This window comes from Aotus nancymaae, unplaced genomic scaffold (genome assembly GCF_030222135.1).
Source record: "Aotus nancymaae isolate 86718 unplaced genomic scaffold, 86718_ANA_hifiasm-v0.15.2.pri h1tg000017l, whole genome shotgun sequence".
Classification (NCBI taxonomy): Eukaryota; Metazoa; Chordata; class Mammalia; order Primates; family Aotidae; genus Aotus; species Aotus nancymaae.
In genome coordinates, this window is record NW_026988429.1 from 1,190,586 (window position 1) to 1,213,290 (window position 22,705).

A 22,705-nucleotide genomic window follows, 5' to 3' on the forward strand; every position below is an offset into this window, starting at 1 on the left:
GCGTCTAGCTCCGCCTCTGCCTGGGTTAGGCCTCTCCTCACCTCAGCCCCGCCTCCACTCAACCCCGATTGGCTGGAGGAAGACGAAGGCTCGACCATTGGTCCCTTTTAGAGGGGGCGGAGCCGGGCGGTGTTGCATCCCTCACCCTGAGGCCGAGCAGGACCGAGCCGAGGGGACCCGAGTGGGGCCGAGGCCGATAGCCCCGGGGCCCTGGGCTGAAGCGTTATCTTGCGCCGCATTCGCGGCCAGGCGGAGCTAAAGATGCCGGCCTCTGCCGCGCGGCCACGCCCGGGTCCCGGGCCGCCTACAGCCTCGCTCTTCCCGCTGATACTGCTCGCGGTGTTGAGCGGCCAGGTATACGGCCGCGTCCCCCGCTCGGTGCCCAGGACCTCGCTTCCCATTTCTGGTAAGGCACGGGCGCCCTCGCCCTCAGCCCTTCGCGCCCACACTCACACCCACCTGCTCCCCAGACCTCGCGGCGGGACCTGGGCCTCTCAGCCTGGCGTATGGCGTTCCGCGCCGCCCACGCCCTCCGGGCCTCGGGCCAGACCTCAGCGCTTCACCGCATCCCTCTGCATCCCCACCGCGCGTCCCCAGGCTCCGCATCCCCAGCCCGGATCTCGCGCCTCGGCTCCCACGACACGCCCAGGCTGCTCCAGCGGGCCCTATTCCTAGAGCTGCAGGAGCGTCCAGTTCCTCACAGTGCAGACTCGGACACTGAGGCCCGGAGCCTGGGTGGGGGCTGCTCGAGGTCGTCCATTTCGAAGTTCCATCTCCCTTATTCCCCTGTTTCCCCGCACATACACCTGGGTCCATCATTCCAGCTCAAAGCCCACTCTGCTCTCAGACCCATCAGTCTCATTCTCCTCCAGCTGTCCATCCTGATCCCCAGCTCAGCATTTTCATCTTCTCTCGTTCATTTCCCTATCAGTTCTACACATCCTTGGACCCTTTTGGCCCTGCTCACAGCCCTAATCTTTCTAACCCTCTTCCTGCTCCCCCGACGTCTCTGACACCAGCTCGCATTCTCCCATTATTGGATCCACGTTAACTCTCCTAATTTCCTCAACGTTCTCTGCTGCCTCTGCCCATTCTCTATATTGAATATTGATAAACCATTCAATGTGTTGATGTAAAGTTCTGCTTAAATGATTTTTCAAGACTTTAGAAGGAAAAATAGAGGAGGGGCACATGATCCTTTGAAAAGATGTGGAAGAAGCTAGGAGACGTCACAAGGTTGAAAGTGATCATTGGGGCCATTCACATTTTAGACTACGCTGAGGTGGGCGTGAGCGTGGCCGTGGACCTTGTTTTCTTCTCACTGGGCGTTGATTGTTAGCACCTTGGGCAGACAGAACCAGTGAAGCCAAGAGTATAACCTGTTGGTTACAACTCCCGACTGGGTAGTAGTAGTTTAGAGTTTAAACTCAGACTAATACCGTATAGGGATGCTGTGATTCCAGAAGGCGAAGCTGTGGTCAGAGCCTGGGGTTTCATTTTGCGACCGAGCAATAGCCACAAAGTAAGTTGAGGTTGCCAGGCTGAATTGATGTCCAGGCATCCAGAGATGTTTAGATGGCAAGCAAGGTGAAGCAGAGTTGGGGATATGAGGGGAAACTAGGTGATCCAGGGCTTATACTAAGCATGAGAGAGTAGGCAGGGTAGCACAGAGGTGAGAATGGGTGTGGGAGGATGGAGTGGGTGGGACTCACATCAGCACATCTAGGAATGAATGGGTTGGTGGCCTACTGTCTTCAGGGTGCTGAGCAGAGGAAGCAGGTAGAGCAGAGCTGTATTGGTGTAGGGGTAGGGTCCACAGAACCAGAGGTTAAGCTAAGAAGGTAAATTCATGCCAACTTATTTATAACAGTTTTTAAATAAGAGTTTTGAATGCTGATATGAGCTTTAGTTTTGTTTTTGTTTTTGTTTTGTTTTTGCTTTTTTTTTTTTTTTTTGAAATGGAGTCTCACCTGTCATCCAGGCTGGAGTGCAGTGGAACCATCTTGGCTCACTGCAACCTCCACCTCCTGGGTTCAAGTGATTCTCCTGCCTCAGGCTCCTGAGTAGCTGGGATTACAGTCACCTGCCACCACACCCGGCTAATTTTTTGTATTTTTAGTAGAGATGGGGTTTCACTATGTTGGCCAGGCTAGTCTTGAACTCCTGACCTAGTGATCTGCCCGCCTCTGCCTTCCAAAGTGCTGGGATTACAGATGTGAGCCACTGCGCCTGGCCGAGGTTTAGATTTAACCAAAATATAACATACATCAAAGGAAGTAAGAACAGCACCATTTGTGAAACACGTAGTATGTGCCAGGTGCTTTCACCTAGGCTATCTCATTTGATTCTCCCAACAACTCTGGATGGTGGTGTTTAAAGACGGGGAAAGTGATACTAAGAAAGGGCAAATAACTTACTCAAGATGATACATCAGGTAAGTAGAAGAGCCACATTTAAACTCAGGCTGGACTATTTCCAGGACACACTCTTTCCCACTACACTCTCTACCTCTTTGCATGGAATGGGGTGGAGGGAGGCCAAGGGTGGTGAGGGAGAGAGCAGATAGACTCCTAATGTGTTGGTGAAAATAATATTTCCCTTCTAAGTAAAAAAGTAGCTATTAAGTAGTGATTTGAAAAAAGAAACAAATTTAGGAGAGGAAAGTACTTGTACCTTCTATAGGTATTTTCAAATTATGTATCATGTTGTTATGGATAGAAATTACAGATTTAATATTTATGCTGTTATTTTATTAGAGTGCTCTCTCTCTCTCTTTTTTTTTTTTTTGAGACAGAGTCTCACTCTGTCACCCAGGCTGGAGGACAGTGGTGCGATCTTGGCTCACTGCAACCTCAGCCTCCTGGGTTCAAGCAATTCTCCTGTCTCAGCCTACCAAGTAGCTGGGACTACAGGCATGCACCACCACACCTGGCTAATTTTTGTATTTTTAGTAGAAATGGGGTTTCACCATGTTGGCCAGGCTGGTCTTGAACTCCTGACTTCAAGTGATCTGCCCATCTCAGCCTCCCAAAGCGTTGAGATTACAGGCGTGAGCAACGGTGTCTGGCTAGTGCTCTATTTTTATAGAAAAAGCATACTTACCCACTGGATTGTGTGCTAAATATTCTGGCCTCATCTGTCTCTGGTTAACTTGTCAAGGCTCTGGTGTTTTCCCCCATGGCTGCTAAATAAATGGTACTTAGAAGAAAACAAAAATTGGCCCATTTGGTTTTGCTCTTGTGGACTCAACCCTTAGGAAGCGATGGCTAACATCACTCTCTCCTCTCTTCCTGCCAGAGGCTGACTCCTATCTCACCCGGTTCGCTGTCCCTCAGATATACAATTACTCCGTTCTCCTTGTGGATCCTGCCTCCCACACACTTTATGTTGGCGCCCGGGACACCATCTTCGCTTTATCCCTGCCCTTTTCAGGGGAGAAACCCCGCAGGGTGAGAGACGAAAGAGGGAAGGACCCCTGGCCCCATAGCATGTGATTAAATGAGTGTGTCAGTGGGGGGTTTCATAATAACTAAAGATGTAACAGCTGGGGTAGTAGGAGGGGGTGAGTTGGGAGACATGAACAGGGGGAGATCATCCACTTTGTTTTCTTAGCTAAGAGTGATGGGGGGTCAGGGTGACTGGGGAGAATATGAAGGAGGTTCATGATGATAGGGAGGAGGCCACAGAGACCAGGTTTCAGGTGACAGTGGGCAGAGGGATCATTAAAATTATAATGTTCTAGGGAAACAGCTTTCAAGCTTTTTTGACTATTATTAAGAACTGTATAGTTTGAGCATCCCTAATATAAAAATCCAAAATTCAAAATACTCCGAAAATTGAAACTTTGTGAGTGCCAACATGACACTCAAAGGAAATGCTCGTTAGAGCATTTTGGATTTTGGATTTTCAAATTAGGGATGCTCAACCTGTATATATTCTGTGAATATCCCCAAATCTGAAATCTAATAACTTCTGGTCACAAGCATTTCAGATAAAGGATACTCAATATGTACTGTGTATTGTGGCTCAGTACACAATTATGTGCTGAAAGAAACCTTTCTTGAAACAATATCTACTCTCTTGTATGTGATACATTTTGATATATTCTATTTCATTAAAAATGATGTTGCTCATGATTTCAGAATTTATTACTCATTAATGAGTGATAAGATGGGGACCTCCATTTGAAAAACAATGCTCTAGGGGGACGTTTGAAGTTCCCAAATTGATGGAGGTCGTGGAACAGTTTAATCTCCTCTAACATCGAGGGAGTTTGATGTTAGGGGAATCTGGGTGAAATGATCACTCCTCCTTTCTCAGATTGACTGGATGGTTCCTGAGTCTCACAGACAGAACTGTAGGAAGAAAGGCAAGAAAGAGGTAAGTGTAAATCTGAGCCCTGTCTTGAGTGTTAATTGAGACCTTGGCCCAGCCCTGACTCTCAGTCCCTTATAATGCTCCCATCCCAATGGGCCTAGGCAGAGACTCTAACACCGTGCCATCACCCATCATCTCTGATCCTACAGCTGCATCTAACAGTCCCGATGTTACCTTACCCTTCCTCATACCTGCTGCTTCTGATTCTTTCTAACCATCTCTGACCCCCAGGACGAATGTCACAATTTTGTCCAGATTCTCGCCATTGCCAATGCCTCTCACCTCCTCACTTGTGGCACCTTCGCTTTTGATCCGAAGTGCGGGGTTATTGTGAGTGACGGGTGGGAGGAGAGGGAGAGGGTGGCTGCACCAGTGTGAGTTACTGGGGTGGTGGTGGGAGGATGGGAAGAGTCTTCTGTGAGTGACCATGATGGGAGCATGGTCAAGGCAACCATTGTGCATGATAAGCATCGGGTGTAGGGGCTGTCATCGTGGGATGAGGGTATGTGTAAGCCACTGAGGGAGGGAGAGGGAGGTTGTCTGTAGAGGGTGAGGTATACAAAATGTAAAGAGAGACGTAGTGGGATAGTTAAGGAAGTTAGAGATGCTGGTTGGGCTGCGGAAACAACAAATCTAGGAGAGACTTCGGAAACCAGAAACTCGTGTTTCCCTTGCCCTGTGTATTCTTTGTCCAGGCAGCCTGGGTCCATTTCTTAATTAGTGCAGCCCATTGCCTGTTTCTTCCTCCCATAATGTGTGACTGCCTCCTACCACCTTCTCTTAACCTCCATTGCCAACCTCATTGTGTATGGGCTGTGACTCTCTCCTCCCATGGGTTTTGATGTCACTTCCACTAATCTGCTGGCCTCATACTCTGGATCTTGCCTTCAGGGTGGGTACTCTGTCAATCACATTTTCTTATAGATCCTGTTTATTGCTGCTGAAGGCCTGGACATCACCACTGTCAAACACAGGCAGGCTTGGGACATGTGTATCCCTAATCACATCTAGGCTAGTCATAATCTCTGCCACTGATGACTGTTTCTGAACTCTCAGCTTTTCCCGTCAGTTATACAGGAGTCAGCACTGGTCTTTTGGCAGCTCACATTTGTGACAAGGCCCTGGGGTGAGTCAGAAGCCTCACATGCCCTTTATATCCAGTGGCTTCCCTTTCTGTTCTATAGAGTAATAGGAGGGAATATAGCAACTTCCTTTTTTGACCTAATCCTTAACTGTAGATCTTGTTTTGACTCTACTGCAGTCCATAGTAGTCCTTGCCACCTGGATCAAGTCATCGTGTATCTCTAAACCACCCTTTGTTACAGACCACCCTCATATCTCTGGCTTAGAATGCTACAATTGTATATGCATGATTGCTCCATTTAGTTCCCCTGGGCTGCCTTGGGGTGGGTTGGACTTACGTTGAGTCCTTTCCATAATGAAGGTGTTAATAGTCTCCTTACTAGTGTCTGGATAGCTCCCTCATTCTGTAAAAGTTCCCAGTTCAGGGTGGTGTTGAAAATCTCTGTATATCCTCAGGTAACATTGAGGTCTAATTTCCCTACAGTTCTCCTTAAGTTCATAAGGTAGCAGTGGTAGTGCCATTGCCATATTTGTCTTTTGCCATTCTGCCAGGCTCTGGGATCCCATGGGTATGAATTCCAGAGGCGCAGCTTATAGACAGTGTGATTTTTCCAAGTTAGTCTCCTAGGGCCTTTAATTCTTCCTTGTTTCTCTGAGGTGGGACTCTAGTAGTTGTTACATTAGGTATCTAGACAGAAAATGTTCTTTCTGGATGTACCTGTCAGGATTGGTGTGACTTGGATGCCTATCTATTCTCGAGGAACATCAGCAATGAAGAGTGAAGCCAAGGATCTGTGACCTGCACTCCCACGAGTTCAGCTCTTTCCCTGAACCCTCCTGTCTAGCAGGCTTATGAAATGAGGGCCCATCCTTTGGTCAAGGCTTGTTTGAAGGAAAATATAGAGACTAGCCCCAAAGAGGTCAGCTCTGGTAACCCTTTGAGTCACATCCTGTCTGCTCTGTAGACGTTTTGAAGGTTCTCTTCTGCCTTAACCTGTCTTATCCTACTACCCAGCAACCCCAGTCTGCTTCACCAAGTTCTTCCTTTATCCTCACTGCTGAACCTCTTATGTCCTAGACTGACGACTTTGAGACTGTATATAAACAATTATCTGAGAGCTTTGTTTCAGACACAGCAACTTGCTCAAAGTTGATTGTGGAGAAATGAAGGTTCTTACAAAAAGGAAGTTCAAGCATTGGATCTAAGGGCTCCCACAACGTGGGGTGCTGTCCTTCAGTGATAGCTCACTGGACTTTGGAGGAAAATATCATAATTTGTTTTGTTGAGGGAATTCCAGCAGTTAACAGAGAAAAATTTTAGACTTCTAACAGCAATAACAAACAATAACAACGACAACCATTCAATTGAGTGTCTGCTCTGATGAAGACTTCATATTAGGTACTTTACATTCATGATTAAGTTTAATTCTTATCACCACATCATGATACTTAGGTATTATTTATATTTTATAAGTAAGGAAACTGAAGTTCAGGAAAATTAAGTATCACATCTAAGATGGTATAGCTAGCAGAGGCAGAGCCAAAATTTAAAACTGTGTTTGTCTCTGGCTCTGCTCCACTATCCTGTCCCTCTAGTCTAGCCTGCAGTCCAGAAGACCTTATTTGTCTTCAATTCCTTGTGGCATTTGATGTGTTTCATGTACTAGGAACCATCTTTCTTTTTTTTTTCTTAATCACCTGGGAGAGGTCCTTTCTATGCCTTGTACTCCTCTTGGCCAAGGCAAGGGACCAGTTCCAACCCATAGCTCAGAGAGAGCCTTCCTGTCCAGCTCTGGCCTTCAGCTTCAGGGACTTTGCTTTACCACAGCTGGTTTTGAGAGACTGTGCTGACTGATGCAATGATGATGCAATGAAGAATCTCAACATTCAGATAGGGAATGTAGTGGAGTGGTCGTGCCTCTTTCAGACCTGAGTTAAATGTCATTTTCACCATGCAATAATCATAACCTATCTAGTTAATAGGAGGCTCACTTTCTCAAAGGTTAGAAACCTGGATGACATGATGATACCTTTGGGGAAACTAAAAGAGAACTAGTTTTGACATGTTGAGTTTTAAGGGGCAGATAGGCATTCTCTGTGAGGAAGTCCAGCAGTCAAATAAAAATATGGCTAGAGTTTGGAAGATATTGGACTTGGAGAGTTTGGAGAATGATTTGCATAGACTATCTGGCTGGAAAGAATGAATGAGATCTTTGAAGCATATGTGAAAGCAACTAAGGATAGATTCTTAGGATACACATGTAGGAGCTAGAAAGAAGAAGAAGGAAATAGAGAAATAACAGATGGGAGAGATTCCAGAAGGGTAGAGTTTCAGGAGAGTCAAAGAATAGAATACTTCAAGGCAGGGAGTGAGTCAAAAGTATCAAATGGTGCCTAACAGTTAAAGAGAATGAGAACTGAGCACAAGTTCATCCCTTTAGTCTTTGGAGAAATGTAAGGCAGCAGTTATAGGCATAGAAAACATAATTTATTTTCCAGGAATAACAGGTGATCTGGTTGGATAGAACAAAGATCATTTTGAGAAGTAGTCAAAAATAAGTAGGTTTGGCTAATGAGGTTATACTCCAGGCAGTGGTAGGCTATTTGTCATTCTCTTGCACAAAAATGTATTATTAAGTCAGTGACTGATACTTCAGAAGATTAATCTTGGGTGGATATTAGAATAACTTGGTTGGGGGTGGTGGCTAGATGATGTGCAGAAAAGGAGTTTACTGCCATAGTTTAGGTGAGAGTTAAGAAGGGAAGCAGCAGGAGGTACGGATCACATCTCTAGAGTGCCCAACCATCTTCTTAATCTCTTACCAAACTCATCTTTCTCCTCAGGTGAGGATGCTCCCACTGCCACACAAGTGGAGTGCTGGGCCTCTGTGGAGTCCTTCTTTCTTGCAGACTCTTCTGACCCAGTATTCCCTTTTTGGGGTCTTCAAAAGTTTTAACAGGACTTCTTCAATACTCTCAGTAAGATAGAACGTTGTTTGCCATCTAGAGCAAGAGATGAGCAATCGTAGTGGGCCAGTAGTACACTTATATTCAAGGGATATATATTGATATTTCTGTTCCAGCTACCATGGAAGTAATTAGGCTCCAGTGACACCATATGCCCACCCCAGTTTGTGAACTAAAGATATTATGCCTGGCGTTTCCATGCCATAACTTTGACTCCCAACCAGCCACTGTTAACTTCCCTGTCAGTCCTAGGTTGAAATCATCCTTGTTTTTAGATGTTATCTTGAAGCCTCTCGTAGTGCCAAATGCTAGACTAAGGTAATTTCTGGTTGGCCCTGATGGAGCTCTTACACCTCTTGTTCCTTGCCCGTGTCAGTCCCTCTGGAGTCCTTGGGTGAGGAAGGTACTTATGTACCAAACTCTCAAATTCTGATCTGAGCTTCGTATCATTCTTTACTGACTTTGCAGATTCCCCTGTCCTCTGCTCTTAGTCATATTATGCAGCTCTGTCTTTCATCCTTGGGGTGGGGAATAGGAGGAGGATGACTGTTGTCTCTCTAGGCCTCTGGATTTCAGATGGTCCTTTATCAACCTGTACTTTTCTTTGTCCCTTTTAAGGGTTCCAGCCCTCAAGAGGCCTGCTTCCTTCCTGATCCTTCTTGTCATGTAGCACATTCTGCAGCCAGTTGCAAACCGTACAGTTCAGCAGTGTTTCAGAGGAAAGACCTACCTTCAGCCTCTTAGGTGCTTCTTGGGCTGTCCTAGGAATTCCTTCATCAGGGCATGTGGGTGTTGGCTACTGGGGGGATTGAGGGAAGATGAACAAAGGATAGCAGAGATGAGAAATGCAGGAGTAGATGGGGGCATCAGGAATAGCTGACTGGGAATATGGGAATGGTAGTTGGGGTGGGGAGTGGAAGGGGAGATGAATGGGAACTGACCTTTTCCTTCATCTGACCATCTTTGTAATTCTCACCATGAACCTTCTCTATGACCCTTAAACCAATTGCCCCCTTCTGGTCTATAGGACGTGTCCAGTTTCCAGCAGGTTGAAAGACTTGAGAGTGGCCGGGGGAAATGTCCTTTTGAGCCAGCTCAGCGATCAGCAGCTGTAATGGCTGGTGAGTGGGGAAAGACAAGAAACCTGTAACTTCTTGCTCTAATTGCCTCCTTCCCCACCCTTGCTGTTAGAATTTCTGTGTTCTTTCTTACCTTGGAATGTCTATTATTCCCATGTCTCTTTTTAGCCTTTCCTGTTCTTCCCTGAGTGCCTGTGTGACCACCTGCTTTTCCCCACCTAGTATGATATCCCTAGGATTCTCTCTACAGAATGTGTCCTCTGCACCTCTAGTGTAATGTTTCCTCTCTTAACCTCATTTTCTTTTCTCATAGTGTTTTTTTCCTGTTTATAAGTGGAATCTACTACAATGCATATTGTAATAAATTTGGAAAAAGTATAAAGAAGAACATGAAAAAAACTTTTAGAACAGCACTGTCCAACATAACTTTATGTAACGATGGAAATGTTCTAGATCTGCACTGTTTAATACAGTAGTCACTATAGCTATTGTGGCTGTAGAGCCCTTGAAATGTGACCAGTGCGACTGAAGAAAGGAATTTTAAATTGTATTTAATTTCATGTAAATAGCCCCATGTGTCTAGTGGTACCATATTAGTACAATTCTAAAATATCCCTACTTAGAAAAGTATTGCTAATGTTTTAGGATGTTTTCTAATATTCTATATTAGTCCATTTTAGGGTATTTTCTAATATTCTGTGTTAATCCATATTTAGGATATTTTCTAATATTCCGCATTAGTCCATTAGTAGCATCCATCTTCATAGATGTTATTATGAAGAAATATCTGAGACTAGGTAATTTATAAAGAAAAGGGGTTTATTTGGCTCACAGTTCTGTATGCTGGACATGAAGCATAGTGGTGGTATCTGCTTCCAGTGAGGGCCTTAGGAAGCATACAATCATGGCAGAGGGTGAAGGGGAGCCAGCATGTCACATACTGAGAGAGGGAGCAAGAGAGAGAAGGAGGAGGTGCTTTTTTAAACAGCCAGATCTTCTGTGAACTCAGTGTAAGAACTCACTCATTACTGCTAGGACAGCACGAAGCCATTCATGAAACATCTGCCCCATGACCCAAACACCTCACACTTGGTCCTCACACTTGGAGGTCACATGTCAACATGAGTTTTGGAGAGGACAAAACATCCAAACCATATCATATCCTAAATGGATATTAATGTGTGTGCACATCCATGTACATTCATGCACATACATTTGCTGGCCAGTCCTTTACTGCTCAGGGGAGTCAGTAATAACTATTAAATAGATTCCTGCTAGTGCTTCTTTTAATCAAGCTCTGATTGCTCAAGTGTGAAATGGTTCTATCACAAACCTAAACCTCTTCTGAAGAATGTCTAATTTGTTAGCTGCCACACAGCAAATTTCTTCTGTGCCACATAGCCTGAATTTTAGGTCAGACCACCCAACATATACCCTCCAAATTCAGTGAAAGGCCATTTTCTTGTGGTATTATAAAACAAGCAGGTAATAGAAATTTTATGAGCATGTGCACATTATAAAACTTTTAAATGTCAAACTACATGGATGTAATTTTGAATTCTGTCATATAACTTTATATCCCAAGCATTTCTATCTAATTTAAAAATTCATTGAAAAGATAATGTTTAATGATGTCATAGTACTTATTCTGCTAACATACTATGAATTAAACAATTCCAAATTATTCATATAAATTTATTATCATTAGTTCAAAGATTTTGCTATTTTCCATGTTGCTGTACTGAACATCTTTGTGCATAAATTTTTGCTCTCATTTTAGGTTGTCCTAATAAGATTCCTAGAAATGGATTACTGTATCAAAGGATGTGAACATTTAATGGCTCATTATCTGTTGCAAATTGAGTTTCTAGAAGGGGTATACCAATTTACACCCTAAATCAGCATTGAATGAGAGTGTTTTTTTCTCACATAAATTTCACCAGAATGTATTGTCATTTAAAAAAAATCTTTGCTATTTTGAGACTAAAAATGGCACCTTGTTTTTATTTGTATTTCTTTGAATACTAGTGAACATGAACATTTTTCATGTTTTAGTATTTATTTTTATTTTTTTCTTTGGTAAATCCTCTGCTCATGTTCTTGGACCAATTAACAGGTAGGATATTAGTGTTTCAGTATCTTTTCCTTTGTGATTGTATATAATTTTTAAGCTCATTCCTTCACTTAAAGAGCAGATAACGCTTTTTCTTAATTTTTTTTTCCAAACATACAACTCTTTGATCTATTAATATTTGGAGTTATTTTGATGAATTGAATGAGAAGAACATCTAAGTTAGTTTTTCCCAGCTAGCTAATCAGTTGACTCAGCATCATTCATCACACTGTTTTTTTTTCCTTGCTGACTTTTTTTTGCCAACTTTATCATAAAATTAATTTTTGCCTATATTTTTGTGAAATGTTTTATTTAAAACAAAAATTGAGATACAAGATCTAACAATGAAAAATTTTTTCTTATGCATGACTTTATTTTTTAGGGAAAGTCTTAAAAGCGATACAGATTAAATCACCCTTTAGTCTTATAGTTAATGACTTTTTTCTGAAAAATAAAAAAAAAATTTTGAAAATGAGCATAAAGTATATATTGACTAAATACAATATTTTGAGTTGTCATAATTATCATTATCTACTGTTGAAATTGATGAGACCTTGCTTATACTCATACATGTTTGAATAAAATGGTTTAGTTGATAGTTTACTTTTCTAGGTTTTTTATCAACATCTTTGGCTAAACTCAGAGTCATTAAGAAAGATTTCTGAATTTTAGTGGTTTTGATGTCTCTTGAGTCTATAAAATTTTTTTTTTTTTTTATTGCATTTTAGGTTTTGGGGTACATGTGAAAAACATGCAAAGTTGTTGCATAGGTACATATGTGGCAGTGTGATTTGCTGCCTTCGTCCCCGTCACCTATATCTGGCATTTCTCCCCATGCTATCCCTCCCCAACTCCCCACCCCTCTCTGTCCCCCCGACTCCCCCGCAACAGACCCCAGTGTATAGTGCTCCCTTCCCTGTGTCCATGTGTTCTCATTGTTCAACACCTACCTATGAGTGAGAACATGTGGTGTTTGATTTTCTGTTCTTGTGTCAGTTTGCTGAGAATGATGGTTTCCAGGTTCATCCATGTCCCTACAAAGGACGCGAACTCATCGTTTTTGATGGCTGCATAATATTCCATGGTGTATATGTGCCACATTTTTCCTGTCCAGTCTATCATCGATGGGCATTTGGGTTGGTTCCAGGTCTTTGCTATTGTAAACTGTGCTGCAATGAACATTCGTGTGCATGTGTCCTTATAGTAGAACGATTTATAATCCTTTGGATATATACCCAGTAATGGGATTGCTGGGTCAAATGGAATTTCTATTTCTAGGTCCTTGAGGAATCGCCACACTGTTTTCCACAATGGTTGAACTAATTTACACTCCCACCAACAGTGTAAAAGTGTTCCTATTTCTCCACATCCTCTCCAGCATCTGTTGTCTCCAGATTTTTTAATGATCGCCATTCTAACTGGCGTGAGATGGTATCTCAACGTAGTTTTGATTTGCATTTCCCTAATGACCAGTGATGATGAGCATTTTTTCATATGTTTGTTGGCTTCATGTATGTCTTCTTTTGTAAAGTACCTGTTCATATCCTTTGCCCATTTTTGAATGGGCTTGTTTGTTTTTTTCTTGTAAATCTTTTTTAGCTCGTTGTAAATTCTGGATATCAGTCCTTTGTCTGACGGGTAGGCTGCAAAAATTTTTTCCCATTCTGTTGGTTGCCGATTCACTCTATTGACTGTTTCTTTCGCCGTGCAGAAGCTGTGGAGTTTGATCAGGTCCCATTTGTCTATTTTGGCTTTTGTTGCCAATGCTTTTGGTGTTTTGGTCATAAAGTCCTTGCCTACGCCTATGTCCTGAATGGTTTTGCCTAGGTTTCCTTCTAGGGTTTTTATGGTGTTAGGTCTTATGTTTAAGTCTTTAATCCATCTGGAGTCAATTTTAGTGTAAGGTGTCAGGAAGGGGTCGAGTTTCTGCTTTCTGTATATGGCTAGCCAGTTTTCCCAACACTACTTATTGAACAGGGATTCCTTTCCCCATTGCTTGTTTTTGTCAGGTTTGTCAAAGATTGGGTGGTTGTAGATATGTAGTGTCACCTCCGACGCCTCTGTTCTGTTCCATTGATCTATATCTCTGTTTTGGTACCAGTACCATGCTGTTTTGATTACTGTAGCCTTGTAGTATAGTTTGATGTCGGGTAGTGTGATGCCTCCTGCTTTGTTCTTTTTGCTTAGAATTGACTTGGCTATGCGGGCTCTCTTTCGGTTCCATATGAAGTTTAAGGTGGTTTTTTCCAGTTCTGTGAAGAAGGTCATTGGTAGCTTGATGGGGATAGCGTTGAATCTGTAAATTACTTTGGGCAGTATGGCCATTTTCACAATATTGATTCTTCCTAACCATGAACATGGAATGTTTCTCCATCTGTTTGTGTCCTCTCTTATTTCGTTGAGCAGTGGTTTGTAGTTCTCCTTGAACAGGTCCTTTACATTCCTTGTTAGTTGTATTCCTAGGTATTTTATTCTCTTTGTAGCAATTGTGAATGGCAGTTCGTTCTTGATTTGGCTCTCTTTAAGTCTGTTATTAGTGTATAGGAATGCTTGTGATGAGTCTATAAAATTTTTTATCAACAAAATGACTTCTTACTTGCAACAAGCTAAGGTAATTGGTTATCATACTTTTCTTTTAAACAGTAAACTTCAAGCATGTATAGCCCTCTGTGAGTAATTTCACTTTGTTCAGTCAGCAAGTGAATTCGTATTAGAATGTGGTTTAAGAATACAAATTTCATAAAGAAGATCATTGTAGGACAAAGTGGGAGGAACATTTTCAAACAAGTTTTAAGTCTTTTTAAAATAAAATTTAGGGTTGCCTTTCAGTTGATAATTGATGGAGGCGATCAGGACTCACTTCTTAATGGTTTAGAATGGTTAGCTTCAGTTAATGTAGAAACTATGTCTCTGGCTGTCTCAGATCCAAATCATAGTCAATACTAATATTATACATTTTCATCTGCAGTTATTACTTTACAGGGTTATAATTTAAAATTTTTTCCTGATCTGACATAAGTGCTAGCATTCACTTGGGGCTTTTTTTTTTTTTTTGAGATGGCATCTTGCTCTTGCCCAGGCTGGAGTGCAATGGCGTGATCTTGGCTTACTGCAATCTCCACCTCCCAGGTTCAAGCGATTCTCCTGCCTCAGCATCCTGAGTAGCTGAGATTACAGGCATGCACCACCACTTTCAGCTGTCACTTGGGGCTTTCAAGAATGATTGATTATGCCTTGCTTTGCCTTTGTTTTGAAAATAGCAGTATAGAAATAGTGGTAACATTATATAAGAATTAGAACCAAAATTCCCAATTAGGTTCTATAAAAATGTCCTTAAAGATAGTAGCAGTATTTAGAAATAAAAAGAACTTTTAATAATGAAAATATGATTAGAATATAATAGTAGGAATATTTACTTAAAATTATAAAAATTACAATGTGCATTGTAGAAAATTGAGAAAATGTAGAAATATATAAAGAAGAAAGTAAAAATGTTATTCGTAATTCTGTCGTTACCAAGTAACCACTATTACTATTTTAGAGTATTTTGAGTGTTTTCTTCTACTGTGTCTATGTGTCTGTGTATTTATTATAACTTGGAATTATGTATATTTCATTTACTATTGTATACTGAACATTTTCTCATAAAAATTATTTATTCAAAACATGACTTTTAGCAATTGCATACAATTACATAAATTGTACTGTATACATAAATGGATGTAGCATGATTTAATTATTTCCATATAATTATATACTCAAATTTTAAAACAAATTATTGTTTTTATAAATAATGCTACAGCAGGAATCCTTTTACATAATTCTCTGCATTAATCTACTTAATTGCATATGAGTCAATCCAAAAAGTGGAATTGCTAGGTAGAAAAGTGTAAAGATTTTGATGGTGCTTGATAGATTTGGACAAATGAATTGCTCTCCAGTTAGTTCTACCAGCAGTGGCTAAAGGGCCTGTCCCATTGCACCCTTGCCAGTCCTAAGTAATATGTACAGTGACCTCCTTCAAAGTCCGATATGATGTGTATATATATATATATTTTTTTTTTGATGGGCATTTCTGTTAGTGAGGTTGAACAATTTTTTATGTGTTTATTGGTACTTCTGTTTCTTTTGGGAAAGCCTCAGAAATCTTATTTTAAAATATGAAGTTTATCTGTACTGCACTTCGATACAATTAAGAAAATGATCTCATTGTCTTTATTTGCGCTATTCTAATTTGGAAAAATATGAATATTTTGACGTTCACATTAGCCTAAAAACAACGGTGATTCCTTCTCAGTTTCCTTGATAGGTCTTTTTTCTTCTGCTCATTCTTAAATGTTGGAGTTCCTTAGGCTTCTACTCAAGAGCCTCTTCTCTTCTCACTCTATGTAGTTGTGATCTCAATGAGCCCCGTAGCTTCTGTTTCCACTGCATTCTGATGACTCCCAAATCTGCGACTGCCTCCTGGACATTACCTGGAGGTACAGACCACATATCCAATTGCCTTCCAGACATCTTCAGTTGGATGTCCCACAGGAATCTCAAAATCAACATGTCCCAAAGTGAGCTCATCATCTTTATTCATCTCCCCCAAACCTGCTTCTCCATCATTCTTCCTTCCTCCGAGTGTCTAGTGCCATACTCCCTCAGGTACCAAGCTAGAGACAGCAGTCAGTTGTCTTTGGTCCTCCCTATCACATCCTATAATAGATAGGGTTTCTATCAAGAAGAGCAGAAGACCTTGCTCTTTCTCTTTGGGAATCCATCCTGTGTTTTTATCATATGGTTTTGGTGTCATTGCATCTTGTGAATGCATCTGTCAAGGAGCTTTGCAAATGTTCCAGATACACTGCATGCTGCCAGCATTTTGAGGCCAATTCTAGCTCTTAAATCTCCGAGACTAGCATTCACACATTAAAACAAGACAGTTACAGAAATCCTCAGTGGCCAATGGAGGGAAAGATAGAGTCAACACTGCATCTCCAACCATCTAATTATGCCCCAATAATAGGCTTTAAAAATAATAATAATAAAGTATCCAGCTGGCTCAATCCTTAAATAAGGAAAATACTTTTTGAGTAGGAGCTATCTATCCTGAAAAATATCTGTCCATGAGAAGAAAAGGGAATGGAAGAAGAAAGGCCAGGGCATGTAAAAAATTCACTTTTTTTTTTTTTTTTTTTTTTGAGACGGAGTCTTGCTTTGTAACCTAGCTGGAGTGCAGTGGCATGATCTCGGCTCACTGCAACCTCCAGCTCCTGAGTTCAAGCAATTCTCCTGTCTCAGCGTCCCGTGTAGCTGGGATTACAGGCATATGCTGCATGCCTAATTTTTGTATTTTTAGTAGAGACAGGGTTTCGCCATGTTGGCCGGGCTGGTCTCAAACTCCTGACCTCAGGTGATGCACCTGCCTTGACCTCCCAAAGTGCTGGGATTACAGGTGTAAACCACCATGCCCGGGCAAAAAAAAAAAAAAATTCACTTTTTAAAACTAATGTACAAGGCTAGGTGTGGTGGCTCACACCTGTAATCCCAGCAATTTGGGAGGCCTAGGCAGGAAGATTGCTTTTAGCCCAGGAGTTCAAGACCAGCTGGAACAACATAGTGAGACCCTGTCTTAAAAAAAAAAAATTAACCAGGCATGGTGGCACATGCCTGTGGTCTCAGCTACTTGGAAGGTTGAGGTAAGAGAATTGCTTGAGCATGGGTTAAGGCTGATCAAACCATTTCATTCCAGACTGGGCGACAGAGTGAGACCCTCTCTTAAAAATAAAAAGTGACAAACAAAAAACTAATGAACTGATAATTCCTATTGTAAGTCTCCTTTAAAAGGAAGCATTTTGATACCAGAATGGAAAATTGAAACCCCTGCACTGTAGAGAAATATTCACTTCCATGACACGTGTTTACAAACTTTCCCTCTGGGCAAGTTGGGATCTATTTTCACACATCATTATGATTTTTCTTTGGCTGTGTTTCTTCATCTTTTGTGGCTTTCAATGTCTTTTTAATTGTATTTTCAAAATGAAAATATCTTGTTTTTTTTTGCACTATAAAAGATGCTAACTACAAAAAAACAAAGATTATTCAATCAATAATGTTTCCTATGCTTGCAGGCATATATACACATTTAAAAAAAAAAAATACGGTTGAATTATCCTTGGTGGTGTTTTCACTTTTTTTTTGAGACAGAGTTTCTCTCTTGATGCCCAGGCTGGAGTGCAATGGCGCGGTCTTGGCTCACCGCAACTTCTGCCTCCCGGTTCAAGTGATTCTCCTGCCTCAGCCTCCCCAATAGCTGGGATTACAGGCATGAGCCACCACGCCCCGCTAATTTTGTATTTTTTAGTAGAGACAGGGTTTCTCCATGTTGGTCAGGCTGGTCTTGAACTCCTGACCTCAGATGATCTGTCCGCCTTGGCCTCCCAAAGTGCTGGAATTACAGGCGTGAGCCACCACGCCCGGCCCCTGGGGTGTTTTCTAACCTGCTTGTTGAGCGAACTCATCACTGTGGGAATCACTCATTTTTGTATATCATCTTTTGCCAGTGGCAGATGTTGCCTTGATCCATTCAGCAATAATTTGCCAAACAGTTGCATGGTCAGTATTATTTTATTATATGAAGAATGTATCACAATCACAGTATTTGGAATTGAGAGTGTCCTGTAGAGACCAGGACATATGGTGATCCTGTGCTCAAGATTGTAATGGTTGTTCTTCCTTCTGCTGTATAGGGGTGTGTGTGTGTGTGTGTGTGTATGTGTGTGTGTGTGTGTCTGTGTGTGTGTGTGTGTCTGTGTGTCTGTCTGTAAGATGTACTGCAAGTCCCTTGGTACTCTTAGGGCACCTGGAGCTCTGCTACTTTCTCTCAAAGCATCTGATCCCTCCTACTGTTTCGTAGTGTCAGTGATCCTCTGCTATTCCACTCTGAGTGACTGCACACTCTTCAGCATTTCTGGGCTCCAGTGTCGCTGACTCCCCTATTGGTCACTGAGGAAGTTCTGTGACCTCCATCTACTGCTGAATCTTTGAATACTGTTTCCAGAATATTTATGATTGTTTTTCTCCAACCCTACTTACCAAGTCATGCTCTCAGCGTCTCCTTTACCACATCTCCTATTCTTAGGGTATCCATGACATAGCTTCTACCAGGGTTTTGGTTTTAGAGCGTTTAATGTGTCATGCTCTTAGGGAACATTTTCAAACTCTGGCCTCTGTGTCAACTTTTTCCCTCCTTGGAAGTGCAGAGGGTTGGCTCATTTGCTGCTCCATTTCCTGCCAGGACCTTTGACTAATACTTGGCTTTTCTTTCCTGAAATTTTCTAGAAGGGAGTGGAATATCTTTGTATAGCTTCCCTCTCTTCTGGTGGCAGATCAAGCATATGGCCCAAGGAGCTATAACTAGCATGCATTGAATGTCAACCTGTGCCAGGCCTTAGCTAGGGCTCTTTATCTTATTTAACCCTTAGCACTGTTCTGAGTAGAAGATGGCATTATCTCTATTCTGCATTTGAGGAATCTGAGGCTTAGGAAAGTTACTTTGCCCAAGTAGTCAGGGTTCAAAACCAAGTCTTCCCAAACACTTGAATTCTTTTTATAATTGCAAATAATGGAATAGTCTCTCTTCGCCACCCCAAAAGAAGGCTTTCAGCCCTGCACTGCTGCCCTTGTAGGTCTCTGGCCCTCTTATTCTCTGTGTAGAGTGTTTCTTCAATGCTGGTTACCTTTCTGGTGCCTGAGACATGCAGCTTCTCTGGACATCTGTGACCCCAGGATGATCATGCTTCCCTGTATGTGGCCCCCCACTCTCTACTTCTTCCCCCAGTGTGCATGAGCCCTGTGGTTCTGGCTAAGGTTTCATGCACCCGCTTCCAGCACACCAGCCTGTCTGGCTTCTCTAGCCTCTCTGACTTGATCTTCTGTTGCCTTTAGTAGCTCTCCCCTTAAATGGGAGTGTTCCCAGGGCTCTCTTCTGGCTTTACCTTTCTCCCTGGCTATGACTTTCATGTCATGACTTAAACATGATGTGTGATGACTCCCAAGTTGCTGACTCTGGCACTGTTTCCCAGGCCCTTCCCTTAATTGCTTTCCAGGATCTCTGATCAATGTCCTGAAGGCATTTCAGCCTTAGCATGTGCAACAAGTGAACTCATTTCCTCTCCAGCTGCCTCTTTTATGGGCCTTCTTCTGTCATTTGCTGGCTTGGTTAATAATGTCACCACCGACTATCATCAGTCTTATAAGCTAGAAACTTTGAGAGACATTGTTTTACTCCATTCTGTCTCATCTCATATTCAGTTGGTTTTCAAATTCTGTTAGTGGATTCTACCTCAGAAATACCTTCCAAATCCAGCCCCTTTATTCCCTCTGCCTCTGCCTTACTTTGGGCCTTTCACTCTTGCCTCGACTATATGAATAGCCTTTTAAGTAGCATTATCTTCTTAAAAAACAAAACTGTTTATATCACTTTCCTCCTAAAAAAAAAAATCTCTGCAGTTTTGCTCTTACCTGCAGGGTAAAGTGCATATTTGCTGGCATGGCAGAGCAGACTAACCACAACTGAGTGCCCATCCCCATACCTCCAGCTTCCTCTCTGCTCACTGGCCCTGCCCAGCAACCCCTCTGCTCCCACATGCCTGAGCATGGCTCCCCTCTTCACTGCTTGCTTGTCTTCCTCCCTGAAGTCCTCCTTCCATCTGGCAAATTTCTCATTCCCATACCCAGCTCACATGTTGCCTCTGAGATGCTGTTCCCGCAGGTAGATATAGCTGGGTCCCCATATCTCTTAGTTTGTGCCTCCAGGAATCTGATTACACACTTGTCTTCCTGATCATGTGGGAGTTCTTGGGGTCAGGGATGTACTTAGCACCTGGCACAGTTCCTTATACATAGTAGCTGGTGAAGGCATGCCACCTTGTTCTCTCCAGAGTGCCTGTGATACTCAACACACTTCCAGGGTGTTCACAACTTTGTACTACTCTCTGATTCATTTTCCTCTTACTCATGTCAGAGGCCTAGGTGGTGTTACTCAGAGTGGCTACCGTTCTTTCCCATTCAACCCACAGAGCTGAACCTCCCTTCCTTCCCAGGATGTCTGTGATTTGTCTCTTATTCAATCTCCACTATCCCTGGAGCACCTCTGCCCCTCCACTGTACTAGGAGGGAGGACCTGATTCCTTGTTGTTCTCCTGGCTGCCTGTGAAATCTCCTCATCTCTGAGGCTAGTATCTCTCAAAGTGAGGTCCTGAATCACCTGCATCCAGTTACTCCGATTGCTTGTTTGAAATGCAGGTTCTTGGGCCACCCCCAGCTCTACTGATTGAGAATTGCTGGTCCAGGGATCTGCATTTAAATCACTTCCCCAAGTGATTCTAGTATTCTCTAAAATTGTGACTTGTTCTAGAGCAGTGTATGCCCACTAATGTTCAGAAAGAATATTCATTCCCTGAGACATTTACCATAGTGGGACAACTTAAATAAGATTGGGACAAGGTACAAAGCAAACACCCCCTTCAGAGAGTCACAGTATAATCAGCACATTACAGGGTTACTGAAACAGCAACAAAAAGCCCCAGAGATTTAAGCTTGATTTTTTATGAGGGAGGCCTTTATTCTCATACACATGGATATTCTGGCACAGTGTTTTCTTAACCCTGGTTTCCCTGACTGCCCTGGAGCAGTTTATGTCTAGATTTCCTTAATTGTGACAATGTCTGTGACATGCTCAGCAGTGTCTGGCACTCATGGGTGCTCAGTCCCTGAGAGTCGCTGCCCTGCTTTATGCCCTACTCTGCCTGTGACCTCTGTTGCTTCCCTCAGTAGGTCCCTGACAGCCCATCTCCTATCGCCCTGCAGGAGGCGTCCTCTATGCTGCCACTGTGAAAAACTACCTGGGGACGGAGCCAATTATCACACGAGCAGTGGGTCGTGCCGAGGACTGGATTCGGACAGACACCTTGCCGTCCTGGCTGAATGGTGGGGAGAGGGAGAGGGGTCCTCTGAGGGGATTGATAGGGTGGAGTCTGGGAAGTCTCAGGCTGTATCTGTGGGGATCTGAGGCCACTGATCTTCCCAGCCCCAGCCTTTGTCGCAGCCGTGGCCTTGAGCCCAGCCGAATGGGGGGATGAAGATGGAGATGACGAAATCTACTTCTTCTTTACGGAGACTTCTCGAGCATTTGACTCATACGAGCGCATTAAAGTCCCACGGGTGGCCCGTGTGTGCGCGGTGAGACCCTATCTCAGCTATCTGTCTGTTGTCTCCTGCTCTGTCTGTCCCCTGTCTTATCTTTTCCTCTTTGGGTCTCTGTCTTTGAATCTCTCCTCTGTCTCCTATTTTCTCCGCCTTGACTTCTCTTCTGGGAGTGCGAGGAATGTGTGAGATGGGCTCTGGTCTCTTTGATACCCACAATTACTCTTGTGACACATTGTCCACAGGAGTTAGATTAGTGTAGAGGTTAAACCCTGGTGACAGACCAGGGTTCAAGTCCCTGCCTCACCTACTACTTAACTGCCTTTGCAACTCGGACCAGGTTCTTTAGCATCTTTGAAACTTGTCTATAAAAAGAGGATAATAATGATGCCTGTTCGTGAGGTCTGTTTGAGGACTAAATGAGGTAACTTATGTAAAACACATAATACAGTACTTTATAAGTGCACAGTTAACTTAGTCACTGTCATTGTTATTGTGACCCCTTTACCCCTGTATTTCATTATCCCCACAGCTACTCTGTATGCCTCTCTGTCCTTAAATTTGTATGCATCTGTCTCCCCATCTGTCTGTGTCTGCCCTGAAGTCAGGGAGGAAACTTAAATTGGCCTCCATGCTCTTTGCCCAATGATGATGGTCTGAAGAGAATCTCCCATGTGCTTGTCACCCCAGGGAGACCTTGGGGGCCGGAAGACCCTCCAGCAGAGATGGACAACATTTCTGAAAGCTGACCTGCTCTGTCCAGGGCCCGAGCATGGCCGGGCCTCCAGTGTCCTGCAGGATGTTGCTGTGCTTCGACCTGAGCTTGGGGCAGGGACTCCCATCTTTTATGGCATCTTTTCTTCCCAGTGGTGAGGGGTCTTGGTGTGGAGGAAAG

General features: G+C 42.9%; 1 protein-coding gene across 5 annotated transcripts in view; it reads left to right on the top strand.

Moving 5' to 3' along the window:
* Window positions 1-261: 261 nt before the first annotated feature.
* SEMA4F (ssemaphorin 4F) overlaps window positions 262-22,705 on the top strand; it is a 40,688-nt gene continuing 18,244 nt past the window's right edge. For 4 of the 5 annotated variants that reach the window (XM_012452138.3, XM_012452140.3, XM_012452141.2 and 1 more), the window contains exons 1-8: window positions 262-406; window positions 3,298-3,449; window positions 4,321-4,380; window positions 4,609-4,707; window positions 9,455-9,548; window positions 21,475-21,594; window positions 21,695-21,846; window positions 22,501-22,679. In XM_012452138.3, coding sequence (XP_012307561.1) covers window positions 262-406; window positions 3,298-3,449; window positions 4,321-4,380; window positions 4,609-4,707; window positions 9,455-9,548; window positions 21,475-21,594; window positions 21,695-21,846; window positions 22,501-22,679 — 1,001 coding nt within the window. The remainder of the gene's footprint in view (window positions 407-3,297; window positions 3,450-4,320; window positions 4,381-4,608; window positions 4,708-9,454; window positions 9,549-21,474; window positions 21,595-21,694; window positions 21,847-22,500; window positions 22,680-22,705) is intronic. The other variant, XM_012452137.2, reaches the window with a different exon arrangement.